The sequence below is a fragment of the Coregonus clupeaformis genome, chromosome 2 (genome assembly GCF_020615455.1).
Source record: "Coregonus clupeaformis isolate EN_2021a chromosome 2, ASM2061545v1, whole genome shotgun sequence".
In the NCBI taxonomy this organism is placed as follows: domain Eukaryota; kingdom Metazoa; phylum Chordata; class Actinopteri; order Salmoniformes; family Salmonidae; genus Coregonus; species Coregonus clupeaformis.
In genome coordinates this window covers 23,453,661-23,480,976 of record NC_059193.1, presented here as the reverse complement: position 1 = coordinate 23,480,976, position 27,316 = coordinate 23,453,661, and the positions used below count along the sequence as shown (strand labels likewise).

Below are 27,316 nucleotides of genomic sequence, written 5' to 3'. Positions count from 1 at the left end.
GTTGTCTTTGCTAATCCAAGTTTATCATTTTAAAAGACGAATTGATCATTAGAAAACCCTTTTGCAATTATGTTAGCACAGCTGAAAACTATTGTGCTGATTAAAGAAGCAATAAAACTGGCCTTCTTTAGACTAATTGAGTATCTGGAGCATCAGCAATTGTGGGTTCGATTACAGGCTCAAAATGACCAGAAACAAAGAACTTTCTTCTGAAACTCATCAGTCTATTCTTGTTCTGAAAAATGAAGGCTATTCCATGCGAGAAATTTCCAAGAAACTGAAGATCTCGTACAACGCTGTGTACTACTCCCTTCACAGAACAGTGCAAACTGGCTCTAACCAGAATAGAAAGAGGAGTGGGAGGTCCCGGTGCACAACTGAGCAAGAGGACAAATACATTAGAGTGTCTAATTTGAGAAACAGACGCCTGACAGGTCCTCAACTGGCAGCTTCATTAAATAGTACCCGCAAAACAAGACATATCTCAGACTGGCCAATAAAAAGAAAAGATTAAGATGGGCAGTCTGAGATATGGCTTTTTCTTTGCAACTCTGCCTAGAAGGTCAGCATCCCGGAGTCGCCTCTTCACTGTTGACGTTGAGAGTGAGATCATTACACAGGTGCACCTTGTGCTGGGGACAATAAAAGGCCACTCTAAAATGTGCAGTTTTGTCACAACACAATGCCACAGATGTCTCAAGTTTTGTGGGAGTGTGCAATTGGCATGCTGACTGCAGGAATGTCCACCAGAGCTGTTGCCAGAAAATGTAATGTTAATTTCTCTACCATAAGCTGCCTCCGTCATTTTAGAAAATGTGGCAGTATGTCCAACTGGCCTCACAACCGCAGACCACGTGTAACCACACCAACCCAGGACCTCCACATCCGACTTCTTCACCTACAGGATCGTCTGAGGAGAGGTGGGGGGTGGTGAGGAGTATTTCTGTCTGTAGTAAAGCCGTTTTGTGGGCAAAAACTCATTCTGATTGGCTGGGCCTGGTTTCCCAGTGGGTGGGTATGCCCACCCATGGCTGCACCCCTGCCCAGTCATGTGAAATCCATAGATTAGGGCCTAATGACTTTCTTTCAATTGACTGATTTCCTTATATGAACTGTAACGCAGGAAAAAATGCAATTGTTGCATGTTGCATTTATATTTTAGTTCAGTGTAATTAAACCACTTCAATACTTGTCCATTTCCTTGTTTTTTTAAATCCCTGTATTCGCCATGTATCACAGATGTCAGATGATATTACATGTAACAGACACAAACACCTAACGGGATAAGAATTGAGAAGCCACTTTCGTACAAGCATTTTCAATCAAAGAAATCCTGGAGGTTGCTTTATTTCATTTGAGAAACTGACACATACAGACCACCATCATCACCATCACCATCCGTTTCTTTCCAACTATCCTCCCCCTCTCTCCTTTCATCACTCCTCTCCCTTCCTCCTCTCCACCACCTTCACCCTTCCCTCCAGGATGCTCATGCGGTCTTCCACTTGGACTGTCTTTTCTGATCCAGAGCCGGCCAGCCCCAGCAGGGCACACCCCAGCACCAGGCTTGCTAGCCGGACGGCTGTGGTGTCTGAACCAGCCTTGGCATCGCTGACGATCAGGCCGAAGAGCCACAGCGCCGTGCCCATCTTCAGCATCCAGAACACCCTCCTCACCACGCCCACCAACAGGCGCAAGACGATGGACAGCACCCAATAGCCAATCAGAGCCAGCAGAGCCCACTGACCAACCGAGGCCACGCCCTCTGCGGTGAAGTGAGGGAATGGCAGGTGGACTGGAGAGAACGAGGGAAGAGAGAGGAGGGAGGAGAGGAGAGGGGGAGAGGAGGGGGAGAGGAGAGGGGGAGAGGAGGGGGAGAGGAGAGAAGGGGGAGGGAGGGAGGGAGGGAGGGGAGGGAAGGAAAGGGGGAGGGATGGGAGGGGAGAGATGGGAGGGAAGAAAAGGGAGAGGGATGGGAGAGAAGGAGAAGGGGGAGGGGAGGGAGAGAAGGGGGAGGGGAGGGGAGGGAGATGAGGGGGGTAAGCGTGTTTGAATATTGCTGGGGGTAATTCAATGATTTTGTTGTCACCATCTTCACTCTTGAACTTGTCAGTGCATATATTTTAAGGCGTGAGTGAATTTGAGGAGCAATCATTGAGACCGAATGGCATGTGCTGTTAGATCCTACTACAGAGAACAAGTCACAGACACAAGAGGAAGAACTCACACCTCCCAGTTCCCATACAGAGAGGGAGAAGCAGCTCTTCTCAGACAAGGCCAAAAAAAAAAAATCCCTGGCACACAACATTTAATTACCTACAGATACTGGTCCGACGCCCTGAAAGTGAACATTTTCTGGTTGCCAGTGGTGTGGTGTGGTGGCAATACATGACAATTTTAGCTCTTTAAATCCAGAAAATGGATTCTATGCAAAAAGGATTCTCTCTCTCTCCCTCCCTCCAACTAAACACAAACTCTGTCACCCACCATCAACTCCTGTGACTCTGAGGATATCTGTGACATAAACAACGATGATATTCAGTCCGCTGGCAGCTCCCTCAGCCAGAAACCGGCTCAACATCTCAAAGAACTGAGGGAGAGACAGAGAGAGAGTGAGAAGAATGTTTGACATGTGTTGACATATTTGTACCATGACGAGAGAATTATAACTGTTACTCTGGTTAAACAATATTATATTCCCTTTCTAGAGTAGAGCAGACATTCCCTTTAAAATGACCAACAAAGTCACCACATTTCCCCCGCCTAGAGCTTATGTACAGTAACATTCATTTCTTACCATGATCCTCTAGTGGGGGTTAGTGCAGCACGACTGAAAAGTGATACCATTAAATTAGAATGATAGCAACAGCTGTGGTCAATCAGTATAAATAGGTTGGTCACTGATTCAATCGTCTCACTCAATGCTGACCAAGATCTTTTTGTGGGTTTCAGGTATGTTTTATCCCACAATCATATCTACAGGTTGCCTTTGATCACACACAGGCCTTCAGTTAGTCAGTTAAACAATGGCCAGTCAGTTACTATACAAGTGCAGTCCTATGCACAAGTGTCTATCCCAGCTGGCATAATGGGGGTGTTGTTGATGCTGTAGGACGTGTGTGTAAGATCGAAGCTGTCCTATCACGTCAAAAAAGACTTGACAGCTGGACCGACAACCCCCCAGACTGCTTAGCTGAGGTCAATGGTAGTCATAGTAGTAGGACACACAGACTACTCTGCACCTGTTGCTACTACACAAGCAGCACTGTTCTGTGTGTCAAACAGAGGAGGCTGGTGGGTGGAGCGAAAGGAGGATGGGCTCATTGTAATGGCTTATATTTGATGCGTTTGATACCGTTCCATTCATTCCAGCCATTGCAATGAGCCCGTCCTGCTATAGCTCCTCCCACCAGCCTCCTCTGGGTCAGAGCAGGACACAGACAAATATAGCTCCTCCCACCAGCCTCCTCTGGGTCAGAGCAGGACACAGACAAATATAGCTCCTCCCACCAGCCTCCTCTGGGTCAGAGCAGGACACAGACATCTTTCCATCTCCTGCAGCTTGTAATGTGTCTGCATGCAACTTTTAAAAAGGCCCTCTGACAATCTAAAACATGGGCATGAATACGGCTATGAATGTAGACTATATACTGTTACAAAACACATCAAACCATATACACAACTGCCATGATGTAGCCTACAATTCCAGAGTGATGTAGTCATTGTCTGTATGACACGCTGTATGAAGTGACTGACACGTGCCCTGTATACATTGCTATAAGGAGCTTTGTTTTGGGTCCATGTCAGAGCAGAGGTTATTCAGGTGAGGAACCTGGTGGTTTCTTACCATGACCACGGAATAGACGTTGTCTTGACCAAGCACTGACTCTAGATACAACAGCACACTCTGGGGTAGGGGCGCCGGGCGCACAGAGTAGTGGCAGCAGGGGAGGGGGTGCATGGATATAAGCAGACATGAAATTAGGGCAGAGTAGGGGGGGGGGGTCAGAGGAGAGATTATCAGGTAGTGGGGCAAGGGTAGAGGGGGAGATGCTGAGAAGGGGGACGGGGAAGGAAAAAGGGGGTGAATGAATGAAGGAGGTGATGCAGAGAGGAATACAGTCATATTTGAGAAGGACCATTTTAGTAGACAGATAAAACCACAATTATGCAATGCTTTTAAAGGTAGCAAAGGTCACCCTTAGAAATAAGACAGAATATATGAATTAAGTATAGTTAATTGATGAATGAACACGCTAGAATAACAGGAAACAGGATTAGATGCTGATTAGATTTACTAAAATAACGACTATAAAGTAGGCCTTTCATTTCCAAACATCACCTCAGCAGTCGACTCGATCACATTGGTTCCCACCACGGATTCCACGTATCTGTGGACATCTTCGCAGGTCCCCGTGACCAGGGACCGGAGACTGACTGATGCCGGGGCCGCTTGAGAGCTCTCCTCGGAAGGCATGGCCTGCCCGACGCATCGCGCTGCCAAACCGAGCACCAAAACAAGCGTGGATAATAAAACCCGTACTAAGGATGAATATGCACGATTGTAGGAAGTCATTTAGGAAAATCAGATTTTTAGGCTCCACGTTATAAATATAATGGACAATTATATAAAAACGTTTTCTATAGGATCAGCGGCTAAATATATGGTGTACACAGATCGAGGTATGTGCAAATTTGCTTAAAAAAGGCGTAGAAATCAGAGATTTAAAAACGGCTTCGGTTGTCAGTCATTTAAACAAAACCGCCGAGATGTAGCCTACTATTACATCGGCGTGCACTGCAGGGGTAATACAATCTGGAGACACGAGCCTTGCAAACTTGAGAAAACAGAGTTATACTCTAAACTCTAAATTAGTGCTCTAAACTCTAAATTAGTGCTCGTGGGTTGTATGATCAAACATAACATTTGTCACGTGCAAGTGATTCAATTACTAAATATCATCTCAGCGTTTGTAATTATAAACTTTGGCAACCTTACCACAAACCAGAGCACCGTTCAAGGACATTTCATATTAACACAATGACTATATTTGGTATTGAACTGGTTAAGAATAGAACGACGGTCATTTAAAAAAATGTTTAATTTTCCAGCGGTGGACAGTCAGTCTCTTTTGAACGACAGTGATTATCTTACGTGTCTCGTTTTTTCAGGTTTGCGAGATAAAAGGAAAGATTTGGCAAGCGCGATCAATGACGTGCTGACCATGCGCGGGTCCAATAAAAGTTTTTTGCCTAAAGTATTCCGCACGGATTTGATTATATATTCTTTTTTTCCTTGCATCAACTTCAACGCCACGATGGATTGTCTTGCAAAAAAGCCGCTACTACTCGATGGGCGCTCCTTTCAGTCAAGCGATGTTGGCTTCTGGTTTAGTTCAATCTGACAGATCTCCCTTCAAACCGGTCTGGGGGGCTACAGGGGGTGGGTTTAGAAGGCTGCATAAACAGATTTGTGATTTGCACGCTGGGATTTGTGGTCACTATAACGTAGGTTAAGGGTTAGAACATGAAGATGATTTTGATGATGACATTAAATGATATACTGTAGCTAATAAAAATGCACAAACTTTACAGATAAATAACTGATCACAAGACAAGCTTCTAGATTTGATGGCAGTTTAATAACTTTCAGAGCAGCAATATTACACATCGGCATCAGTTCAAGGTATTGGTAGCATGTCTGTCTATGGCCTGATGAGGCAGCTTTCAAATACAAAAAGAGAAATACAAGGACAACATTGACTGGTCACACAGACAGAGTACAGGTGGAGCAAGGGTCCATGTTGGTCCAGGGACTCTCACCATTGATTTTCTAACCATCTAAGCAAATGGTTCCTCTGTTTTTCCTTCTCCCTCACACGTGTGTAAACTGACGTGCCCACACACACCAGTCTAAATCCAGAGCCCGAGGAAGGTTATCTGGTGTCTAGTTCCCAGGGGTAGGAGTACTGGGGAGTGAAGCTGACAATATCAGTCATTATAAAATGGTTATCAGGGTCTTCAGCACATCACTGCAGCCCTTCAGGACTGGAATTATTAAGTGAAAGAGGTCTGTATCTCTCTCTCCACCAACTCAGTGAGAGGAGATAGTTCAAAAAAACATCCCCCTAAATAGCTACATCAACTATGGAAAAGCTTATCTACGAGGATCTCTTCAAGTCAAACCTCACTGTTCCCCCACACAAGGCCCTAGGTACTGTAATCCTATTGTTGAGCCACAGGCAGTCTCTCCAACAGGCTTTTCTTCCAGCAAGGCAGGCAGTGCACAGCCAGCAAATATAACCATGATCATGATCTCTATAAGACAATGTAATGTACACCCAATCCAGAAACAACCCTTAGCTCCCCCCAGTATCGTGGAGATCTGAGAGTACTGAATAGGTGTTAGCAACTCCACATAGCCTATCAGAGAGCAAGGTGGATAGATTTCCGTAATGATTACATGCCCATCCAAACCTCTCAGATTTCCACGTCTAGTCTCATTCCACCTCACTCTCTAGAGGGGTGATAACAGTTTTGTTTGGCTGGAGAGAAAGCCCGGTGTGTGGATACTGCTGACCTCCCGGCACCACTATCCTAACCCCTACGCTCCCTGCCGTCAGGTTGGCCCCTTCCTCCTCCTCTTCTTCCTCCCTCGCTAGCCGATGTAGATCCGGTGGAAGTCATTGGCGCCGAAGGCGGCGTTGCACTTGGGGCACTTCCTCTGGCGCGTGTCATAGCGCGTCTTGACGCACTCGAAGCAGAAGACGTGGAAACACTTGGTCAGGACGGCGTCCTTTACCCGGGAGTTACAGCACGGGCACGTCAGACGTGCCTGGGAAGGGAGTAAGAGAGGGAGAGGGAGATGGGGAGTGAGATTGATAAAACAGGTGAATTATAGTTGCATTATTACATAATATAAAATGGGGTGGTTCGAGCCCTGAATGCTGATTGGCTGACAGCCGTGGTATATCAGACCGTATACCACGGGTATGCAGTGGTGTAAAGTACTTAAGTAAAAATACTTTGAAGTACTACTTAAGTAGTTTTTTGGGGTATGTGTACTTTAATTACTATTTATAGTTTTGACAACTTTTACTTTTACTTCACTACATTCCTAAAGAAAATAATGTACTTTTTACTCCATACATTTCCCCTGACACCCAAAAGTATTTGTTACATTTTGAATGCTTAGCAGGCCAAGAAAATGGTCCAATTCACACACTTATCAAGAGAACATCCTGGTCATCCCTACTGCCTCTGATCTGGCAGACTCACTAAACTGAAATGCTTCGTTTGTAAATGATGTCTGAGTGTTGGAATGCGCCCCTGGCTATCCGTAAATAAATAAAAACACTGGTTTGCTTAATATAAGGAATTTGAAATGATTTATACTTTTACTTTTGATACTTAAGTATATTTTAGCAGTTACATTTACCTTTAAAACCAAACACTTTAAAACTTTTACTCAATAAGTATTTTACTGGATGACTTTCACTTTTACTTGAGTCATTTTCTATTAAGGTCTTTACTTAAGTATGAAAATTGGGTACTTTTTCCACCACTGAGGGTATGACAAAACAGTTATTTTTACTGCTCTAATTACGTTGGTAACCAGTTTATAATAGCAATAAGGCACGTGCTTAAGAACAGCCCTTAGCCGTGGTATATTGGCCATATACCACAACCCCTCTGGCCTTATTGCTTAATTAAACATACAGTACACCTGGTATACCTTGTAATCATTGATTTCCTCGTTGAGGATGTCGTCTCCGTTGCGGACGGTCTCGGCTGGTTTCTTGGCCTTCTCGATCTTCCTCCGCAGTTTGGAGATGTCCTCCTGAAACACAACAAGGATAAGAAGAGCAGGGTCAGGCAGGGTGCTGCAATCTTTAAATAAACCAAAGTTCAATTCTGTTAAAGTGGATTTGAATCGTGTGTGTGGTTACATGTGCACGTGGGCAGTTACCTAAACATGGCGAGTGTGTGTGTGGCCTGACCTGTGCGCGGCGCGCGTTGAAGGACTCCTTCTCTCTGGAGATGCTGTTCTCTATGACCTCCTCCCTGACGGTGCCCAGTCTCTGCTGCACCTGGTCCAGCTGACTACGCACTTCCTCCGACAGCACCGCTGACTCCTGGGTCTGGAGAGGGGAAGGAGGGAGGGAGAGAGAGCGGAGGGGAAGGAGGGAGGGAGAGCGGAGGGGAAGGAGGGAGGGAGAGAGGAGGGGAAGGAGGGAGGGAGAGAGGAGGGGGATTCGAAAGCAGATATGTTGTATGTTGGCATTTTTCAAGGAAATAGGTGTTCTTTGTGTTGGTGCTTATCTATAACTGTGTTTGTTTACCTGTGCAGTTACCTAAGCCTAGTAAGAGTGTGTGTGTGTGTGCATAAGTGTCATTTTACACAGGCGTGTGTTTTACCTACCTTGCGTTTGTTCATGTCTAAAGCCTGTGTCCTCAGAGCCAGCTCTCTCTCTGCAGTACTGATGGTGCCCTGGAGGAGGCGCTCTTTCTCCTCTAGCTTCCTCACCACCTGCAGCTGGGCATCCACCTGAGAGAGCGAGAGAGAGAGATTATTTGCTACTGTCAAGTTACTGTCTTTCACTAACCCAAACTTTATCTCTCAATTTGTGCCGCTGACATTTTGACGCTCAAATCATTTTACTGCACCGTTTCAATCACTTCCTCTCACCTGTGTTTTGAGCGTGAGCAGCTGGTCGGCGAGCTCCTCCTTCTCCTCTTTGAGCAGCTTGTGGATTTGGTTGGACTTGATGCGTTCCGACATCAGCTTGAAGTTGGCGTCGTCCTTCTCCCTCAACTGCTGCATCAGCCGGATGTTCTGCTCCTGCATGTCCTCAAAGGCCTGGCCCGTCACATCCATCTCACTCAGCAACGCATCCTCCTCCTGGGGAGAAGGGGGAGAGACAGGGGGGAGGGGATGGGGATAGGGGGAGAGACAGAGGGGAGGGGGATAGGAGGAGGGAGAGGGGGAGGGTGAGGAGGGAGAGACGGGAGGGGAGGATGGGAAGGGAGGAGTGGGGAGGGAGGAGTGGGGAGATGGGGGGAGTGGAGGGGAGAGACGGGCGGAGTGGAGAGACGGGGGGAGTGGAGAGACGGGGGGAGGGGATAGGAGGAGGGAGAGGGGGAGGGTGAGGAGGGAGAGACGGGAGGATGGGAAGGGAGGAGTGGGGAGGGAGGAGTGGAGAGACGGGGTGAGTGGAGGGGAGAGACGGGGGGAGGAGAGACAGGGGGAGTGGAGAGACGGGGAATGGAGGGGAGAGACGGGGAATGGAGGGGAGAGACGGGGGAATGGAGAGTGGAGAGACGGGGGGAGGGAGAGGCGAGAGACGGGGGGAGAGGCGAGAGCGGGGGGAGGGAGAGGCGAGAGACGGGGGAGGGAGAGGCGAGAGACGGGGGAGAGGGAGGCGAGAGACGGGGGAGGGAGAGGCGAGAGACGGGGGGAGTGGAGGGGAGAGACGGGGGAGTGGAGGGGAGAGACGGGGGGAGTGGAGGGGAGAGACGGGGGGGAGTGGAGGGGAGAGACGGGGGGAGTGGAGGGAAGAGACGGGGGGAGTGGAGGGGAGAGACGGGGGGAGTGGAGGGGAGAGACGGGGGGAGTGGAGGGAGAGACGGGGGGAGTGGAGGGGAGAGACGGGGGGAGTGGAGGGAGAGACGGGGGAGTGGAGGGGAGAGACGGGGGGAGTGGAGGGGAGAGACGGGGGGAGTGGAGGGGAGAGACGGGGGGGAGTGGAGGGGAGAGACAGGAGTGAGGGAGAGGGGTGGTGGAAGAGGAGAAGGAGGGGTGGTAGAGAGGGAGTAGTAGACAGAGACAGTGGGGTTGAAGGATGGATGGAGGGGGGAGGAGCAGAGAGGGGGGGATATGATGGTGAGAGAAATTAGTGTATTTAAAATGCTTAAATGTACATATGTAAATACCCCCCCCCACACACACAACCCACACACACACCTGCTTGGCCAGGGATAGCTTCTTGTTGAGGATGTTGATCTGTTCCTCCACAGAGCGGATTTTCCTCAGTGCCTCCTCGTCGGCCATCTTCTTCCCCTCTCTTCTCTCCCTCTCCTCCAGATCCCTGAGACGCTGCTTCAGCTCCTCCGCCTGACACACAGAAAACACAGCCATCATCACAATCAATAAATCACTTCTAATCACCCAACAGTAAGTTTGGTGACCTGGCTGGTCTAGCAGTAATGCCACAGGCTCCGCCACACATCTTCAGTATGAATCCAGCCTACTTCCCTGTGATTCAACCTCTATCTGTCCCCACAGTCATTCTCTCTCACTATCTGTTCAATCAAAATTAGAAAATACCTTCAATATAGACTAAGTCCACAAAACATTAGGAATACCTTCCTAATATTGAGTTGCACCCCATTTTGCCCTCAGTACAGCCTCAATTCGTCTGGGCATGGACTCTACAAGGTGTTGAAAGCGTTCCACAGGAATGCTGTCCCAAGTTGACGCCATTGCTTCCCACAGTTGTGTGAAGGGAAATCTTAACGCTACTAAGCTAACATATGGAATTGTTCTAAGATGGTCATCCCAAGGATCATTTATCTATTTGATTTTGAATTTTAAAGACCCCTTAAGGTATCAAAAATATATACACTACCAGTCAAAAGTTTGGACACACCTACTCATTCAAGGGTTTTTCTTTATTTTTACATTGTAGAGTAATAGTGAAGACATCAAAACTATGACATAACACATATGGAATCATGTAGTAACCAGGAAAGTGTTAAATAAATCAATATTTAGCCACCCTTTGCCTTGGCAGAAGAGGCTATACCAACTTCAGACGAGTCTTGTAAGGCTTCTGGGCGTCCTAGAGCAAAACGGAGAACACCATCGTGTTCGTGAGAGGCTCAGTTTTCTCATTTCATGTATGTTTTCATGGAAAACAAAGCAATGTCTAAGTGACCACAGTGACATTTCTTTTTTTCCATGAAAACATACATGAAATGAGTTTGAATAGGAAATATAGCAAAATGCATAGGAAATGTAGTCATTGATAATGTTAGAAATAATGATTTTTAATAGAAATAATAATTGTGTCCTTCAAACTTTGCTTTCGTCAAAGAATCCTCCATTTGGAGCAATTACAGCCTTGCAGACCTTTGGCATTCTAGTTGTCAATTTGTTGAGGTAATCTGAAGAGATTTCACCCCATGCTTCCTGAATCACCTATCACAAGTTGGCTTGGCTTGATGGGCACTTCTTACGTACCATACGGTCAAGCTGCTCCCACAACAGCTCAATAGGGTTGAGATCCGGTGACTGTGCTGGCCACTCCATTATAGACAGAATACCAGCTGATTGCTTCTTCCCTAAATAGTTCTTGCATAGTTTGGAGCTGTGCTTTGGGTCATTGTCCTGTTGTAGGAGGAAATTGGCTCCAATCAAGCGCCAAATGGAGTGATTGCCTTCCTTCTTCAAGATCCATTTTACCCTGTACAAATCTCCCACTTTACCACCATCAAAGCACCCCCAGACCATCACATTGCCTACACCATGCTTGACAGATGGCATCAAGCACTCCTCCAGCATCTTTTCATTTGGTCTGCGTCTCACAAATGTTCTTCTTTGTGATCAGAACACCTCAAACTTCAATTCGTCTGTCCGTAACACTTTTTTCCAATCTTCCTCTGTCCAGTGTCTGTGTTCTTTTGCCCATCTTAATCTAATATTTTTATTGGCAGTCTGAGATATGGCTTTTTCTTTGCAACTCTGCCTTGAAGGTCAGCATCCCTCTTCACTGTTGACGTTGAGACTGGTGTTTTGCGGGTACTATTTAATGAAGCTGCCAGTTGAGGACCTGTGAGGCGTCTGTTTCTCAAACTAGACACTAATGTATTTGTCCTCTTGCTCAGTTGTGCACCGGGGCCTCCCAATCCTCTTTCTATTCTGGTTAGAGCCAGTTTGCGCTGTTCTGTGAAGGGAGTAGTACACATCGTTGTACGAGATCTTCAGTTTCTTGGCAATTTCTCGCATGGAATAGCCTTCATTTCTCAGAACAAGAATAGACTGATGAGTTTCAGAAGAAAGTTATTTGTTTCTGGCCATTTTGAGCCTGTAATCGAACCCACAATTGCTGATGCTCCAGATACTCAACTAGTCTCAAGAAGGCCAGTTTTATTGCTTCTTTAAATCAGCACAACAGTTTTTAGCTGTGCTAACATAATTGCAAAAGGGTTTTCTAATGATCAATTAGCCTTTTAAAATGATAAACTTGGAATAGCAAACACAACGTGCCATTGGAACACAGGACTGATGGTTGCTGATAATGGGCCTCTGTACGCCCATGTAGATATTCCATAAAAAAAATCAGCCCTTTCCAGCTACAATAGCCATTTACAACATTAACAATGTCTACACTATATTTCTGATCAATTTGTTGTTATTTTAATTGTAAAAAAAATTGCTTTTCTTTCAAAAACGAGGACATTTCCTAGTGACCCTAAATGTTTGAACGGTAGTGTATATATATATATACATTTTAAAAAATTACCCCCTTTTCTCCCCAATTTCGTGATATCCAATTGGTAGTTACAGTCCTGTCCCATCGCTGCAACTCCCGTACGTACTCGGGAGAGGCGAAGGTCGAGAGCCAGCCGCACCAATGTGTCGGAGGAAACACCGTACACCTGGCGACCATGTCAGCGTGCATGCGCCCGGCCCGCCACAGGAGTCGCTAGAGCCCGATGGGTCAAGGACATCCCAGCCAGCCAAACCCTTCCCTAACCCGGACGACGCTGGACCAATTGAGCGCGGCCTCATGAGTCTCCCGGTCGCGGCCGGCTGCGACACAGCCCGGGATCGAACCCGGATCTGTAGTGACGCCGTTAGACCGCTGCGCCACTCTGGAGGCCCACTAGTCTCAGCTTTCAACAGAGTGGTTTGTAGACCATTTTCGTGAGAAGACTAATTTTCGGGATGTCTCATGGTCTGACAAACACCACTGTAGCTCTGCCACCTTTCACCGCAGATGCGTAAGGGTGATATCGGCGGACGTGGTGGATTGAGACGCAACCCATGCAAAAAATTAATCTCTAGCTTAAACAGACAGATTTTGATCTGGATTTTTGTATTATGTTCATTTAATTTCCGCGGGGGTGCGACCATTATACGCCAAGGATTAATGCCCATGATTTTGGAATGAGATGTTCGAAGAGCAGGTGTCGACATACTTTTGGTCATGTAGTGTATATTGGCCATATACCACAAACCCCGGAGGTGCCTTATTGCGATTATAAACTGGTTACCAATGTAATTAGAGCAGTAAAATGAACTGTTTTGTCATACCCGTGGTATGCACGAACCACCCAGTTTATAATAACCAATAGTAACTCAATACACAGAGCACACAGCGGTTACCACAGTTATTCCATCAATCAATTACTACCGCTCAATACTAACAACCTAACACACAGACCATTACCATTAGTATTACTATCATACCATCACTTCAAATAACTAACCAATCAATAATACACAAATAATTCAATACTATCAACAACTATATGCTTCAATTGAAGAACTTCCCACACAATGCTTGCTAGCAAAGTTTCACTGTTTTGTTAGTAACGTCAGCTAAGTGTGTACCTCTGATTTGGCCTTCTTCTCAGCGGCCATGAGCTGGACCTTGTCCCTCTGCTCTTTGGGTGCTGACCGGTACATATCCAACAGTAGTTTCATCTCCCTCTGAGACTCCTGGGCTTTCCTACATGGGGACAAAGCAGAGCCTTCCTCAGCGACGACATCATCATCAATATAATCATCACCATCATCGCCACCACTACTGTCATCTTCATCATTAATATCATCATAACCCCCATCATAAATCATGACTGTCATCATCATCAAACTTACTTTAGGTCTGCCCTGACAATTTTTAGTTGCTCCACCTCCTTCCTCTTTGGTCCTCCAATCACAGACGGGCGCTCCAGAGCCACCTCCTCCGATTGGTTGCTGGTCCCAGCCTTCTCCTTCTCTTCCTTCAATGCCCCACCCCCTCCACGGGTTGGCCTCTCTCTCTCCTTCTCTCTCTCCTTCTTCTCCTCTTTCTTCACTTCCTTCTCTTTCTCCTCCTCTTTGATTTCTCCCTCTGTCTCTGTCCCAGGCTCTGTCTTCACTGAGGTACCTACAGAGAGAGGATGAATATCAGTTAAAGAGTTAATAAAGAGTTAATAAATAGTTAATAAACACTTAATAACACTTACTAGTGCTGGTGGGCGTGGCTGATCCGTTGTCAGACTCCACCTTGATGGTGACATCACCAGAGGCAGCGGGCGTCAGGGGAGAGGTGGTCTCTTCCTTCACATCCAGCTCTGTACTGGATTGTGATTGGAGGATAGCACTGCCCTTCGTAGTGCGAGCCTATGAGAGGAGGGAATTGTACATAATTCAGATGACAGGATATGTGATATAGATTTTCTCTCTTTCTCTTAATGGGCTTCACTCCCTTAGTCTCTCTTACAGTCTCCTCCTTGCATGCCTCACTCTCCCTACCTCCTCTCTCTTCCTCTGTCTGTCTCTCACCTGGCTGAGGTCAGTCTGTGCCTCTCTCAGTCTCAGCTTGTATTTTACCACCTCTCCTTTCATCTGCTGGTTGTGTGTCTGCAGGGTGCTGATCAGGTGACGCATCTCCCTGTTGATAGGACCTGAGAGAGACAGATCGAGAGAGAGAGAGACAGATAGTGAGAGAGAGCGAGAGGGAAGAAATGGATGAGAGATGCTGTTTTCAAGGAGGATCTGAAACGGCAGGTAAACAGTAGCCGGTAAGGAGGAGCGTAAAGCCATATTTGTTTTCATGTGAGGTGAAGACGCCGACCTGCTTGTTCATTGGCAGCGAGGGTCTGTTCAAACTCGATCCGGAGCATCTCGTACTCTTTCCTGACCTGGGCCAGAGTGTCCTCTAGCTGGAACACCTCGGTACGCACCTTCCTCTGGAGAGACACCTCATCATTCTGGAGGAGAGAGGAGACAGTTACTACACACACACACAAACCCATTGCGTTTAAAGGGATACTTTGGGATTTTGGCAATGAGGCCCTTTATCCAATTCTCCAGAGTCAGATGAACTTGTGGATACCATTTGTATGTCTCTGTGTCCAGTATGAAGGAAGTTAGAGGTCGTTTTGTGAACCAATGCTAACTAGCGTTAGCGCAATGACTGGAAGTCTATGGGTATCTACTAGCATGTTAGCAGATACCCATAGACTTCCAGTCATTGCGCTAATGCTAGCTATCAATTGCGCTAGCGCTAGTTAGCAACTTCCTTCAAACTGCACGTAGAGACATTTTTTATCAGTTTTCCGTTAAAACAATTAGAAACATTTATAAAATTCCATGTGAATTCACAATGCAGCTGCCCTGCTGCATTGGGTCTCACGGTGCGTCCCTTTCAGATGGTTAAGCATTGGACCTGTACTATCATTACTGTACCTCAATTTCACCTCGCTAAGTTAGCATTTCCTTGTCATTTAACTTGTCAAAGTATTGCCATACAGGACTTCCCTGCTGTCACTTGCCTTTCTCTGCCATTTTTCCAACTGTTAACTACGATGACGTAGTGGTGGAGAGTGGATTCCAAAATTATTGATTCCTCCACTCCAGGCGTCAACTCCCATTCCTGAGTGTCAAGATTCAGTATTTTTGGAACGGAGGAGACTGATTAGTTGTCGTACTTCCGAGAACAAACACTTGCATCTTTCATAGCAAGCTAGCGAGGGACGAAGAGAGGGGGGAGGGTCACAGTGTAGGCATCACGGCCACCAGGCAGACAGTCAGAACCCTACACTAGGACTATCTATCGGCAGTCAGAACCATACACTAGGACTATCTATCGACAGTCAGAACAGTACACTATGACTATCTATCGACAGTCAGAACCGTACACTAGGACTATCTATCGGCAGTCAGAACCGTACACTAGGACTATCTATCGGCAATCAGAAGCTGGATCTCGCAATTTCTTGGCTTGCAAACTTTGTTTTAAAGTGTCTGTCCTATATCTGAGAGATATAAGGAAGATGAGGAAATAATTTGTATATATTGTTTTACCCATATTTAACAATAATTTTTTGGCACTAAACTCATTCCATATATACTTCCATTCATTATTATTATTTTTTTAAACATGTGAGGCTTGTGGGCGACCTAAAGCAAAACAACTGACATGTACGTGTTCGTGAGTCTCACCTTTCCAGAGGGGTCATATTAGTGTGTAGCCAAAAACTGTTCAGACATTACAGACAGAAGTTGGCAGATCAGCGGTACCGACTTCAGACGAGTCCCGTGACGCTTGTGGCGGTCGTAAAACACCATCATGTTCTTGAGAGTCTATTCTTTCCATAGAGTGGTCATAACAGTTTGTAGGCCAAACCGTTGTAGGCCAAACTATACAGACGTTTTCATGAGAAGACCAATTTTTGGGATGTCTCATGGTCTGACAAACACCGCTGTAGCTCGGCCACCTTTCACCGCAGATGTGAAAGGCTGCCATTGGTAGATCTCTAACTTAAACTGACAGATTTTGATGGGGATTTTTTAAATTATGCTAATTAGATTGACTATAGGGGGGTATTTTTCTTCTCATAAATAGTGTTAAGGATTCTAATTTTGTTTAAACGTTTAAAAAGTTCATAGCTCTAGCTCGCACACACACTCACCTCCATGTGTTCTAGCTGTCGGAGGCGTGCCGTTCTGGTGGTGTTGAGGCGTGTGCGCGTCTCGTCCAGCTGAGACTTGAGGCCCACAGACTCATTGTAGAGGACAGAGAACTGGGACTGGAGACAGCGGTACTCTGAGCTCTCCCTCACCACCCCCTCAGCACGACTCAACAACTCCACCTAACAGAGAGAAACAGAGGGAGAGAAGGAGAAACAGAGGGAGAGGAGGAGAAACAGAGGGAGAGAAAGAGAAACAGAGGGAGAGAAGGAGAAACAGAGGGAGAGAAGGAGAAACAGAGGGAGAGAAGGAGAAACAGAGAAACAGAGGGAGAGAAGGAGAAACAGAGGGAGAGAAGGAGAAACAGAGGGAGAGAAGGAGAAACAGAGAGAGCGAGAGAGAGAGAAATGTAGATGACAAATGGATTGAGAGAGAAATGAAGTGAGAGAGCGCGAGGTGAAGAAAGAGAGAGAAGGAGAGAGATAAGAGAATGACAGAGCAAAGAGAGGGAGAAGAGTGAGAGAGAGAGAGGAGACAGAGTGGTGGTGAGCAAAGCAACAAAGAAAAACAAGAACCTCCACCCATCTATTTACCTTCCTTTGACTGGTTTGGTTGACTGAGTAAGGATGTGGGACCTCAGGTAATCCAATGGCTGGGTTGGGGGAGAAGAGGCCCTGTCCCTGGCTCTGTCCCTGGGTCTGTCCCTGGGTCTGTCCCTGGGTCTGTCCCTGGCTCTGTCCCTGGCTCTGTCCCTGGGTCTGTCCCTGGCTCTGTCCCTGGGTCTGTCCCTGGCTCTGTCCCTGGGTCTGTCCCTGGCTCTGTCCCTGGGTCTGTCCCTGGGTCTGTCCCTGGGTCTGTCCCTGGGTCTGTCCCTGGGTCTGTCCCTGGGTCAGTCCCTGGGTCTGTCCCTGGGTCAGTCCCTGCAGGCTCACCTTCATGTTGTTGTTCTCCTGGTTGACCGTCTGCAGGTCCTGTTGAAGGCGCTGCAGCTCGCTCAGACGGTTCTCCGCCAGCTCCCTGTTCTCCTCCAACTCACTGTTCATCTCCTCAAACTGACAGACGGAGGGAGAGAAGAGAGAGACGGAGAGAAAAAGTGGGCAGGCGGAGAAAGAGGGAGGCAGGAGGAAAGGGAAATGAAAGAGTTATAACTCCAGGTCCATGTTGTTTCTGACAAGTACAAATGGCAGAAGAAAGAGGATGTTTTATACCTTTCTTTTGTTGATGGTGATGGTTCCACACACACTGCTGGCCTCCCCACACACCTTGTAGCCTTTACTGTTCACCTGGGAGAAATAACACATTGAATAAACACGCTACATTTACATTTACATAGATATAGTGCTGTGGTATATAAACCACATGACACAGAAATACTTCATTACAAAATGGTAAGCATAGGCTAGTGGCTGTCAAACACACTGCTGCAGAGAGATAGAGGGACTCCCAGTCTGACTTGGATTCACAAAAACACACAGCGGCAGTCTCACCCTCTCCAGGATTTCTCCCAGGTGTGTGTTGAGGCGGGTCTCTCTGCGTCTGATCTTCTCCATGTCCCACTGGAGCTCTTCGATGAGGCCCTGCAGCTCACTGACCCGTGTGTCTGCCCGCGCCACCGCCCGGCCCAGAGAACGAGACTACAGGGACAGAGTCACTGTCAATATGATGGGGGCTGGTGGGAGTGGTGGTAATCCACTAGTAAGGTACATAGTGTAGAGATCAACAAACAGAGAATCAGTACTAGTGTTGATGTAAGACAGGGATGGGCAACTGGCGGCCCCCCCCCCGCCCTTTAATTTTTTAGGGACTCAGTCGGGGACTCAACTTACTGTTGCGAGTTAGAATAGTAGAATACACAAGGTGCAATTTCGAAATGTGGTTGTGCATCTGCAGTTTTCCTGTTGTTATGTCAGTCACTGATAGTCAGTCAATTAGCCCATGTCAGCTAACAGTTTTAGATAGCTGGCTAGACTACCTTAGCAATCTACATTTAGTAATCATGGTCGAATTACCTGCCGGGGTGCCCCCATTGATTTTGTTAGTCAGTCTCATTCAGATATCATATTATGGATGTGGGTACGCAGGCCTGTGAGCAACTGCGGCCCCTCATGATGAGTTCAGATTTTTTTGTGGCCCACATCAAAGTTGCCCATCCCTGATGTTATGCATCAAATCACCTCGCTAGTCATGTGACTATGCTTCTGCTGGAGGTCATCGGTCAGCTGACGCAGCCGGTCGTTCTCATTGGACAGGAGGGTGTTGAGCTGGACGGCGACCTGCCACACAGAGCCCTCTGGAAATACAAGACATGATGTCATGACATTACTACTCCTGACTTTTCTCACAACAATTACCTTACTAAATGCTAATACTAGCTTCTGTTCCAAAATGGCAACAACAAAAAACACTTACACCCTTGCTGCTCTCACCATCCTCACCTCCAACTTTTCACACCTACCCACAATCCTCACCCTCCTTCCCGTCTCATTCCCTCTTTCCTCTCACCCCCTACACTCCCCTCATTCCTCTCAAACCACCTTCCCCCCAGCCCCTCTCTCTCCCCCGTCCCCCGTCACCTGCTCCAGAGTCCTGGTCCTTCTTCAGCTGCTCCACGGTGGTCTTCAAGCTATCGTAGATCTCCACCACGCGGTTGGCCTGCTTCTGGCTGGACTCCACCCTCTCCTGCAGCTCCGCCTCCATCTCCTCGCTGCTGCTGCTGGCCAGCGTGGCCAGGAAGGACGTGGTTGTTTCTCCCTGGTGGCCTGGAGGACAGCCACAAAGTGCAGACAGGAGCTAGTATTCACTACCAAATAGGCTTTATTTCATCAATCTCTATGTATTGTCGTCTTCTACACTACATCATGTGTTAGGCACCCTGTCACAAACGCTTCAGAGTACCCTCTTCCTCTGTCCCTCACTCCTGATCCAACTCTCCTCTTAGTAGTGCTGGCACCATACCATAATTTTGACTTCGATACAAGGTTTAGTATCTCAAAACCATCACGATACTCGATAACAAAACGATACCACAGCAAAAAAAGAAGCCGTATTAGCTAAAGTTAGAGAAAGGCACTTGATCCAGACAGATAAACTCAGCTACTGCTCTGTTCAATCGTGAGGTATCTTTTGAGTTAAATATCAGTACATTTGAATATTTTTTTTTACATCCATGTATGCATTAATGATTCAATCAAACAATACATTTGACTTAGTTTTTAATCATTTATTTTAATGGTAAATCTCTATTGATAAACTAGGTAAATCAAGATGTAGCCTAGGCCTATCCACAATACAGGTGAATGCATATTCAATAAGTGTGTGCATGCATTGAGTTATTGAGCTTGTTTTGGCTGATTTCATAGGGTTACAGATTACAATCTGTTTCCCTTCCATTTGGGACATATTTTATTGGACTGATCAACAACATTAGCATAGAAGTAGCTTATTTTATAAAAATGTGCGCCGTCTCTTTAACCAGTAATGCAGTCATTCAGGAGGCAGTCAGTTCGCTGAGGCTAATAATAATAGGATAATCTTTGGGAGAGATGTGCGAGAGAGACCGAATAAGTGAATGAATAAAGTTTTTGGTGCCAATCAGCTTTGAAATCAGCATATTTTGAGTTATGGTTTGCATATTATCACAAACAAAAGTACTAGGGTTGTGAATTGATGTTAGCTTTAGCTGTCAGCTAGCAAGAAAAGTAAGCCTACAAAGCTGGAAGCTACTGGTATCTTCTTCCATTGTAAAGCGTTCTAGCCTGTATGGACATTGTTTTGTGAACAGTAATTAACAGTTTCAACATTTTGTGTCGCATTATTCAAGACTGTGTTAACTTCATGAGTGGGGAGCTAACATGATGCAGCCCAGACTCCCAGTGCAGGCTAGCAATGAGTAAGTGGAGCAGGCAGGGTGCGCGCTATGATAAGATGTCAGCTGCTCTGATAGACAGGCTTGATCTGAGAGACACATTTAACAGAAGTACCGAAAGTAAGACAAATGTAGTACCAAACCGTTTTTCATGTTCTAGTATTGAAAAAGTACTGAAGTTTCGGTATATCGTGCAACCCTACCTCTTAGTATCCTCCTCTCTCCATCCTTCCCTCCCTCCTTTCTACATCTATATATATATATATATATATATATCTATATACAGTGCCGTGAAAAAGTATTTGCTCCCTTTCTGATTCTCTATTTTTGCATATTTTTTATTCTGAACTTCATCAGATCTTCAACCAAAACCTAATATTAGATCAAGGGAACCTGAGTTTACAAATAATTTAAAAAATGGATACCTATTTTATCTATTTAATAAAGTTATGCAACACCCAATTCCCCTGTGTGAAAAAGTAACTGCCCCCTTACACTCAATAACTGGTTGTGCCACCTTTAGCTGCAATGACTGCAACCAAATGCAGCCTGTAGTTGTTGATCAGTCTCTCACATCGCTTTGGAGGAATTTTGGCCCAATCTTCCATGCAGAACCCATGTCCTTTAAATGTTATACCTTTCAAATCAAATCAAATTTTATTTGCCACATGCGCCGAATACAACAGGTGTAGACCTTACAGTGAAATGCTTACTTACAAGCACTTAACCAACAACGCAATTGTAAAAAAAAAGTGTTGTTAAGTAAAAAATGAAAAATAATTAAAGAGCAGCAGTCAAATAAAATAACAGTAGGGAGGATATATACAGGGGGTACCGGTACAGAGTCAATGTGCAGGGGCAGCGGTTAGTCGAGGTAATATGTACATGTGGGTAGAGTTAAAGTGACTATGCATAGATAATAAACAGAGTAGCAGCAGCGTAAAAGGGGGGGTGGGGTGGGACAATGCAAATAGTCCTGGTAGCCATGATCAGCTGTTCAGGAGTCTTATGGCTTGGGGATAGAAGCTGTTAAGAAGCCTTTTGGACCTAGACTTGGCACTCCGGTACCGCTTGCCGTGCGGTAGCAGAGAGAACAGTCTATGACCAGGGTGGCTGGAGTCGTTTACAATTTTTAGGGCCTTTCTCTGACGCCACCTGGTATAGAGGTCCTGGATGGCAGGAAGCTTGGCCCCAGTGATGTACTGGGCCGTACTCACTACCCTCTGTAGTGCCTTGTGGTCGGAGGCCGAGCAGTTGCCATACCAAGCGGTGATGCAACCAGTCAGGATGCTCTCGATGGTGCAGCTCAGAACTTTTTGAGGATCTGAGGACCCATGCCAAATCTTTTCAGTCTCCTGAGGGGGAATAGGCTTTGTCGTGCCCTCTTCACGACTGTCTTGGTGTGTTTGGACCATGATAGTTTGTTGGTGATGTGGACACCAAGGAACTTGAAGCTCTCAACCTGTTCCACTACAGCCCCGTCAATGAGAATGGGGCACGTGCTCAGTCCTATTTTTTCCCCCTGCAGTCCACAATCATCTCCTTTCTCTTGATCACGTTAAGGGAGAGGTTGTTATCCTGGCACCACACGGCCAGGTCTCTGACCTCCTCCCTATAGGCTGTCTCATCATTGTCGGTGATCAGGCCTACCACTGTTGTGTCGTCCGCAAACTTAATGATGGCGTTGGAGTCGTGCCTGGCCATGCAGTCATTAGTGAACAGGGAGTACAGGAGGGGACTGAGCACGCACCCCTGAGGGGCCCCTGTGCTGAGGATCAGCGTGGCAGATGTGTTGTTACCTACCCTTACCACCGGGGGAAGGCCCGTCAGGAAGTCCAGGATCCAGTTGCAGAGGGAGGTGTTTAGTTCCAGGGTCCTTAGCTTAGTGATGAGCTTTGAGGGCACTATGGTGTTGAACACTGAGCTGTAGTCAATGAATACCATTCTCACGTAGGTGTTCCTCTTGTCCAGGTGGGAAAGGGCAGTGTGGAGTGGAGTGCAATAGAGATTGCATTATCTGTGGATCTGTTGGGGCGGTATGCAAATTGGAGTGGGTCTAGGGTTTCTGGGATAATGGTGTTGATGTCAGCCATGACCAGCCTTTCAAAGCACTTCATGGCTACAGACGTGAGTGATACAGGTCGGTAGTCATTTAGGCAGGTTATCTTAGTGTTCTTGGGCACAGGGACTATGGTGGTCTACTTGAAACATGTTGGTATTACAGACTCAGTCAGGGACATGTTGAAAATGTCAGTGAAGACACTTGCCAGTTGGTCAGCGCATGCTCGGAGTACATGTCCTGGTAATCCGTCTGGCCCTGCGGCCTTGTGAATGTTGACCTGTTTAAAGGTCTTACTCACATCGGCTACGGAGAGCATGATCACACAGTCGTCCGGAACAGCTTATGCTCTCATGCATGCTTCAGTGTTGCTTGCCTCGAAGTGAGCATAGAAGTGATTTTGTTTGTCTGGTAGGTTCGTGTCACTGGGCAGCTCGCGGCTGTTCTTCCCTTTGTAGTTTGTAATAGTTTGCAAGCCCTGCCACATCCGACGAGCGTTGGAGCCGGTGTAGTACGATTCAACTCTTTGCCTGTTTGATGGTTCGTCTGAGGGCATAGCGGGATTTCTTATAAGTGTCCGGGTTAGAGTCCCGCTCCTTGAAAGTGGCAGCTCTACCCTTTAGCTCAGTGCGGATGTTGCCTGTAATCCATGGCTTCTGGTTGGGGTATGTACGACGTCATCGATGCACTTATTGATGAAGCCAGTGACTGATGTGGTGTACTCCTCAATGCCATCGGAAGAATCCCGGAACATATTCCAGTCTGTGCTAGCAAAACAGTCCTGTAGCTTAGCATCTGCGTCATCTGACCACTTCCTTATTAACCGAGTCACTGGTGCTTCCTGCTTTAGTTTTTGCTTATAAGCAGGAATCGGGAGGATAGAATTATGGTCAGATTTTCCAAATGGAGGGCGAGGGAGAGCTTTGTACGTGTCTCTGTGTGTGGAGTAAAGATGGTCTATGTTTTGTTTTTTTATGAGATGGGTCCCATTATCCCTGGCGAAAAACACAGTATTCCACAGTAAGAATCTCATACCAACGGTCAAGCATGGGGGAGGTACTGTGATGGTTTGGGGATGCATTTGCTGCCTCAGGACCTGAACGACTTGCCTTAATAGAAGGAACCATGAAATCTGCTCTGTATCAGAGAATTCTACAGGAGAATGTCAAGCCATCCGTCTGTGAGCTGAAGCGCAGCTAGGTCATGCAGCAAGACTGATCCAAATCAAGTCTACATGAATATGGTTAAAAAGCAACACTTCTGCATAGAAGAGTGGGCCAACATTTCTCCACAGCAACGTGAGAGACTGATCAACAACCACAGGAAGCGTTTGGTTGGAATCACTGCAACTAAAGGTGGCACAACCAGTTATTGAGGGGCATTGGGTGTTGCATAACTTTGTTTATGAAATAAATGAAATAAGTAAATCATTGTTTGTGTTATTTGTTCACTCAGGTTCCCTTTATCTAATATTAGGTTTTGGTTGAAGATCTGATAACATTCAGTATCAAAAATATGCAAAAGTAAAGAAAATTAGAAAAGGGGCAAATACTTTTTCACAGCACTGTATCTATATCTATATACTTCTCTCTCCCTCTTTACCTCTCTCTTTGGCTCTCTCCTGGTTGGAGTCGCCGTCAGGTTCTGGGGTGTCAGGCTTCAGGCTCCTCCCCTCTCCTGACGGGGTTTCCACAGGCTCACTTCCTGATTGGTCGTAGCGCCTGCCAATCTGGCGCACATTGTCATCAAACTAAGAGAAGGAGAGAGGCGGAAGTAGATGTTATTTAGAATATGCAGATGTTTATCTATGTGCAATGTTTTAATTGCATATTCTTCATTATTTGAATGAATGAATAGTTACCTGATTCCAGTATCTGTTCAGGATCAGCAGGCTGGCATCATCAGTAGCCTGACGAGTCTCCAGTCTCTCGATTCTCTCTCTCAGCTCATCCTCAATCACCTGCAGAGCAACGGTTTCATTATGAATGTATATAGTGAAAAAAGTTGTAGGTTTGTGTGTGCCTGTGTATTTGTTTTTGTGTGTGAGTGTGTGAGAGAGAGAGACTAAATACCTGTCTTTGATCGAGGGATTCTCCCAACTTCCTGTTCTTCACCTGGAGAGCTTTGACATCCTGTTCCTCCTGAACACAAGAGAAAGAGACCGAACAGATGAGAACAACACAATCAATGACACTGCTGAGAGTCACAACAACTACCATATGTAAAGGCAGACAGACATAGATAGGATAAATACAGGCTAGGTACTTTGCAGCTCTCTCACCGAGTTGGACACCCCTCCGAGTTTGATGACCGTTTCCACGGCAGTGCTCCCTCCAGCAGTAGCGCTGACCCCGGGAACCCCGTCCTCTCCTCCCTCTCGCTCCCTCCGTTTTTCGGGGGGCGCCCCGGACGAGGAAGAAGGGACGCTGGAGTCACACGGACGCTTCTGTCCCGACATCCTGCTCGTCACACCGCTGCAGTAGATATAGGGAGAGATTAAATACGTATTCACTGAGATTCTAGCTCGCTAGATAACACTAATTTACGTATTGGATCTTCGTGTAGGAAACCCCACGTAGCTACATAGCCACATAACGTTAGCTAGCTACAGTCATTAGCTTACTATATCATTTCGAAAGAGCAGACATTTGTTTTAATTAAAATTCAATTTCAGCTATTTGGCTATGTTAAATTTACCAGTTAGCTAGCTAATTCCCAAATACGTTTAAGATAGCAGTAGCTAACGTTAGCCAGTTAGCTAATTCAAATATACCACACGCTATAAAATAGCCTTTCTAAACAGAAAACTTGACTGGGGCACTTTACATCAATACATTTGATCTGTTATTTCTTGTAGAGTCATTGGTTTGATTTAAATTCCTTACCGATTTATTTAAAATAGTGTTATTTACTAATTCTGTCTGTGAATGTTGATGTTGCGGCTTCTTTTGGCTCTCTTCCGGAAACGGAAGTAGCCACTGACATTGAAAATCGAACCACTCATCAATTTAAAGAGCGCCACCCCGTGGTGGACGAAATTACATTCAGAATCATACAGACTAAACTGCAGACTGGATTTGGAGAACTAGAGACTACTATATTGCTACCACCCTTACAAAAAAAATTGCAATTTTGAAACTGCAGTAAAAGTGCAGTAACTGCAGTCGACTGTGGTATTTTGGACGCAGTAATTGCAGAATAACTGCACTCTAACTGCAGTTACACTGCAAAATTACTGCAGTAAAAAAACTGTGCTATTTTGGACGCAGTATTTGCAGGATACTGCAGTTATAATGCACTCTAACTGCAGTTATACAGCAATGTACTGAAGTTATACTGCACTCTGAATGCAATCTTTTTTTCGTAAGGGCAGGAATGTGACCAGGTCAGTGAGGGCAGAAAGTGTAGGTGTTATCTGCGGATGGAGAAGTGAAGTATGTAGTACTGTATAAATAAATGTTGGTAGCTGCTACAGGTGGCATATTATCTCACTCTGTTTTATTTGTGGCAGCAGGTAAACAACACTAAAGACTGTAACAGCATTTTCTGGTTTTGAGGATCAAAGTAGAGAAATAAAGTTTGTGCCTCATTTGTGCTTTCACGATCTCTCACACACACACACACACACACTTTCATTCATTCTCTCTCCAGTGAATGAGAGGATGATGGGAATAGACTCTGACCCAGAGTGTTTGTGAGACCATTGTTGGCGGTTCCATGGTCCATCTTGTGTAAGCTTGATTTGTAATAGGTTGTGCGTTAGTGTTCCACCCTGCCTACCTCATACCCGGGGTTCAAATACGTTTGTCTGATGCAGTCATTCACACAGCCCCTACTGTGTAGCAGAGCGCCCCCTCCCAATGCCATTGTAACACTCCTTTGTTGTTTTAGCCCATTATCTCCATCACTCTGAGTACATCTTTTATGAATGATGCCTATAGAGGGAACAGGAATTTAGGTTTATCCCTGTCCATTGCCAGTAAAATAATACACCATTCACATTATACAGTTTGGTTGGCACACATTTGTACACTTCAGTATCAGTTGACCTTACAGTCTTACTTAACGGTTGTAAAGTGGTAGGCTACCGTATGATTCTACAGGAACCTTATGAGAGCAATATATCAAATAGGTGTTGACCTAGACAGAGACACACATGAGCTATTCACTGAGTCAGGGGCTGTAATATTAAAGTAAGAATAAGTCACATGTCCATTTCATAATGGGGATTCTGTCATTTGACACCGATCCATTGTAGATGATAACCCCATTCACAAACCGACATATCCAGACATATTACGGAGATGTACAGACATACATACCAACAGACACACACAACAGCAGGAAAGACACAAGACAGCATGAAAACCTGAAAAGCAACATTATATAGCCAAGCTGTCATTACTCATTGTGTATTTATTCCTCATGTCAATTTTTCTTCTTCTATTATAATACTTGTTTTATTATTGTATTCTGCATTGTTGGGAAGGGCCCATAAGTAAGCATTTCACTTAGTCTACACCTGTTGTTTATGAAGCATGTGACAATAAACATTTGATTTGATAATAAGGACTACCTGCATTTCTCTGCAAGCACACACACCATCATCATGCACTCAACGCACGCTGCTATGTATAACAAAGGATTTGCAGAGGGATGACCCTTTTATCTCGAAGTAATACTTTCAAGTTCTGATACAACTCAAAGT

The 27,316-nt window shown here is 45.9% G+C and overlaps 2 protein-coding genes across 4 annotated transcripts; both read right to left on the bottom strand.

Moving 5' to 3' along the window:
- Positions 1-1,315: 1,315 nt before the first annotated feature.
- Positions 1,316-5,423, bottom strand: LOC121579856. 2 transcript variants are annotated; one of them, XM_041894792.2, is made up of 4 exons: positions 4,343-5,423; positions 3,848-3,907; positions 2,488-2,590; positions 1,316-1,795 (listed from the first exon to the last, which is right to left on the bottom strand). In XM_041894792.2, exons 1-4 carry the CDS (start codon positions 4,574-4,576, stop codon positions 1,437-1,439), a joined length of 756 nt encoding a protein of 251 aa, XP_041750726.1. In that variant the 5' UTR covers positions 4,577-5,423; the 3' UTR covers positions 1,316-1,436. The 2 variants fall into 2 exon arrangements, with proteins under 2 accessions (XP_041750726.1, XP_041750727.1); XM_041894793.2 differs by lacking the exon at positions 3,848-3,907.
- Positions 5,424-5,623: 200 nt separating this feature from the next.
- rnf20 (ring finger protein 20, E3 ubiquitin protein ligase) lies at positions 5,624-25,580 on the bottom strand. 2 transcript variants are annotated; one of them, XM_041894790.1, is made up of 22 exons: positions 25,494-25,580; positions 24,890-25,082; positions 24,681-24,749; positions 24,470-24,568; positions 24,211-24,358; positions 19,258-19,443; positions 18,859-18,974; positions 18,172-18,318; positions 17,893-17,967; positions 17,617-17,736; positions 16,687-16,866; positions 14,847-14,982; positions 14,555-14,676; positions 14,236-14,392; positions 13,886-14,156; positions 13,619-13,736; positions 9,965-10,114; positions 8,690-8,902; positions 8,423-8,548; positions 8,001-8,141; positions 7,736-7,840; positions 5,624-6,835 (listed from the first exon to the last, which is right to left on the bottom strand). In XM_041894790.1, the coding sequence occupies exons 2-22, from the start codon at positions 25,064-25,066 to the stop codon at positions 6,659-6,661; spliced, it is 3,033 nt and encodes a 1,010-aa protein (XP_041750724.1). In that variant the 5' UTR covers positions 25,067-25,082; positions 25,494-25,580; the 3' UTR covers positions 5,624-6,658. The 2 variants fall into 2 exon arrangements, with proteins under 2 accessions (XP_041750724.1, XP_041750725.1); XM_041894791.1 differs by having other exon boundaries at positions 8,690-8,899.
- Positions 25,581-27,316: the final 1,736 nt, after the last annotated feature.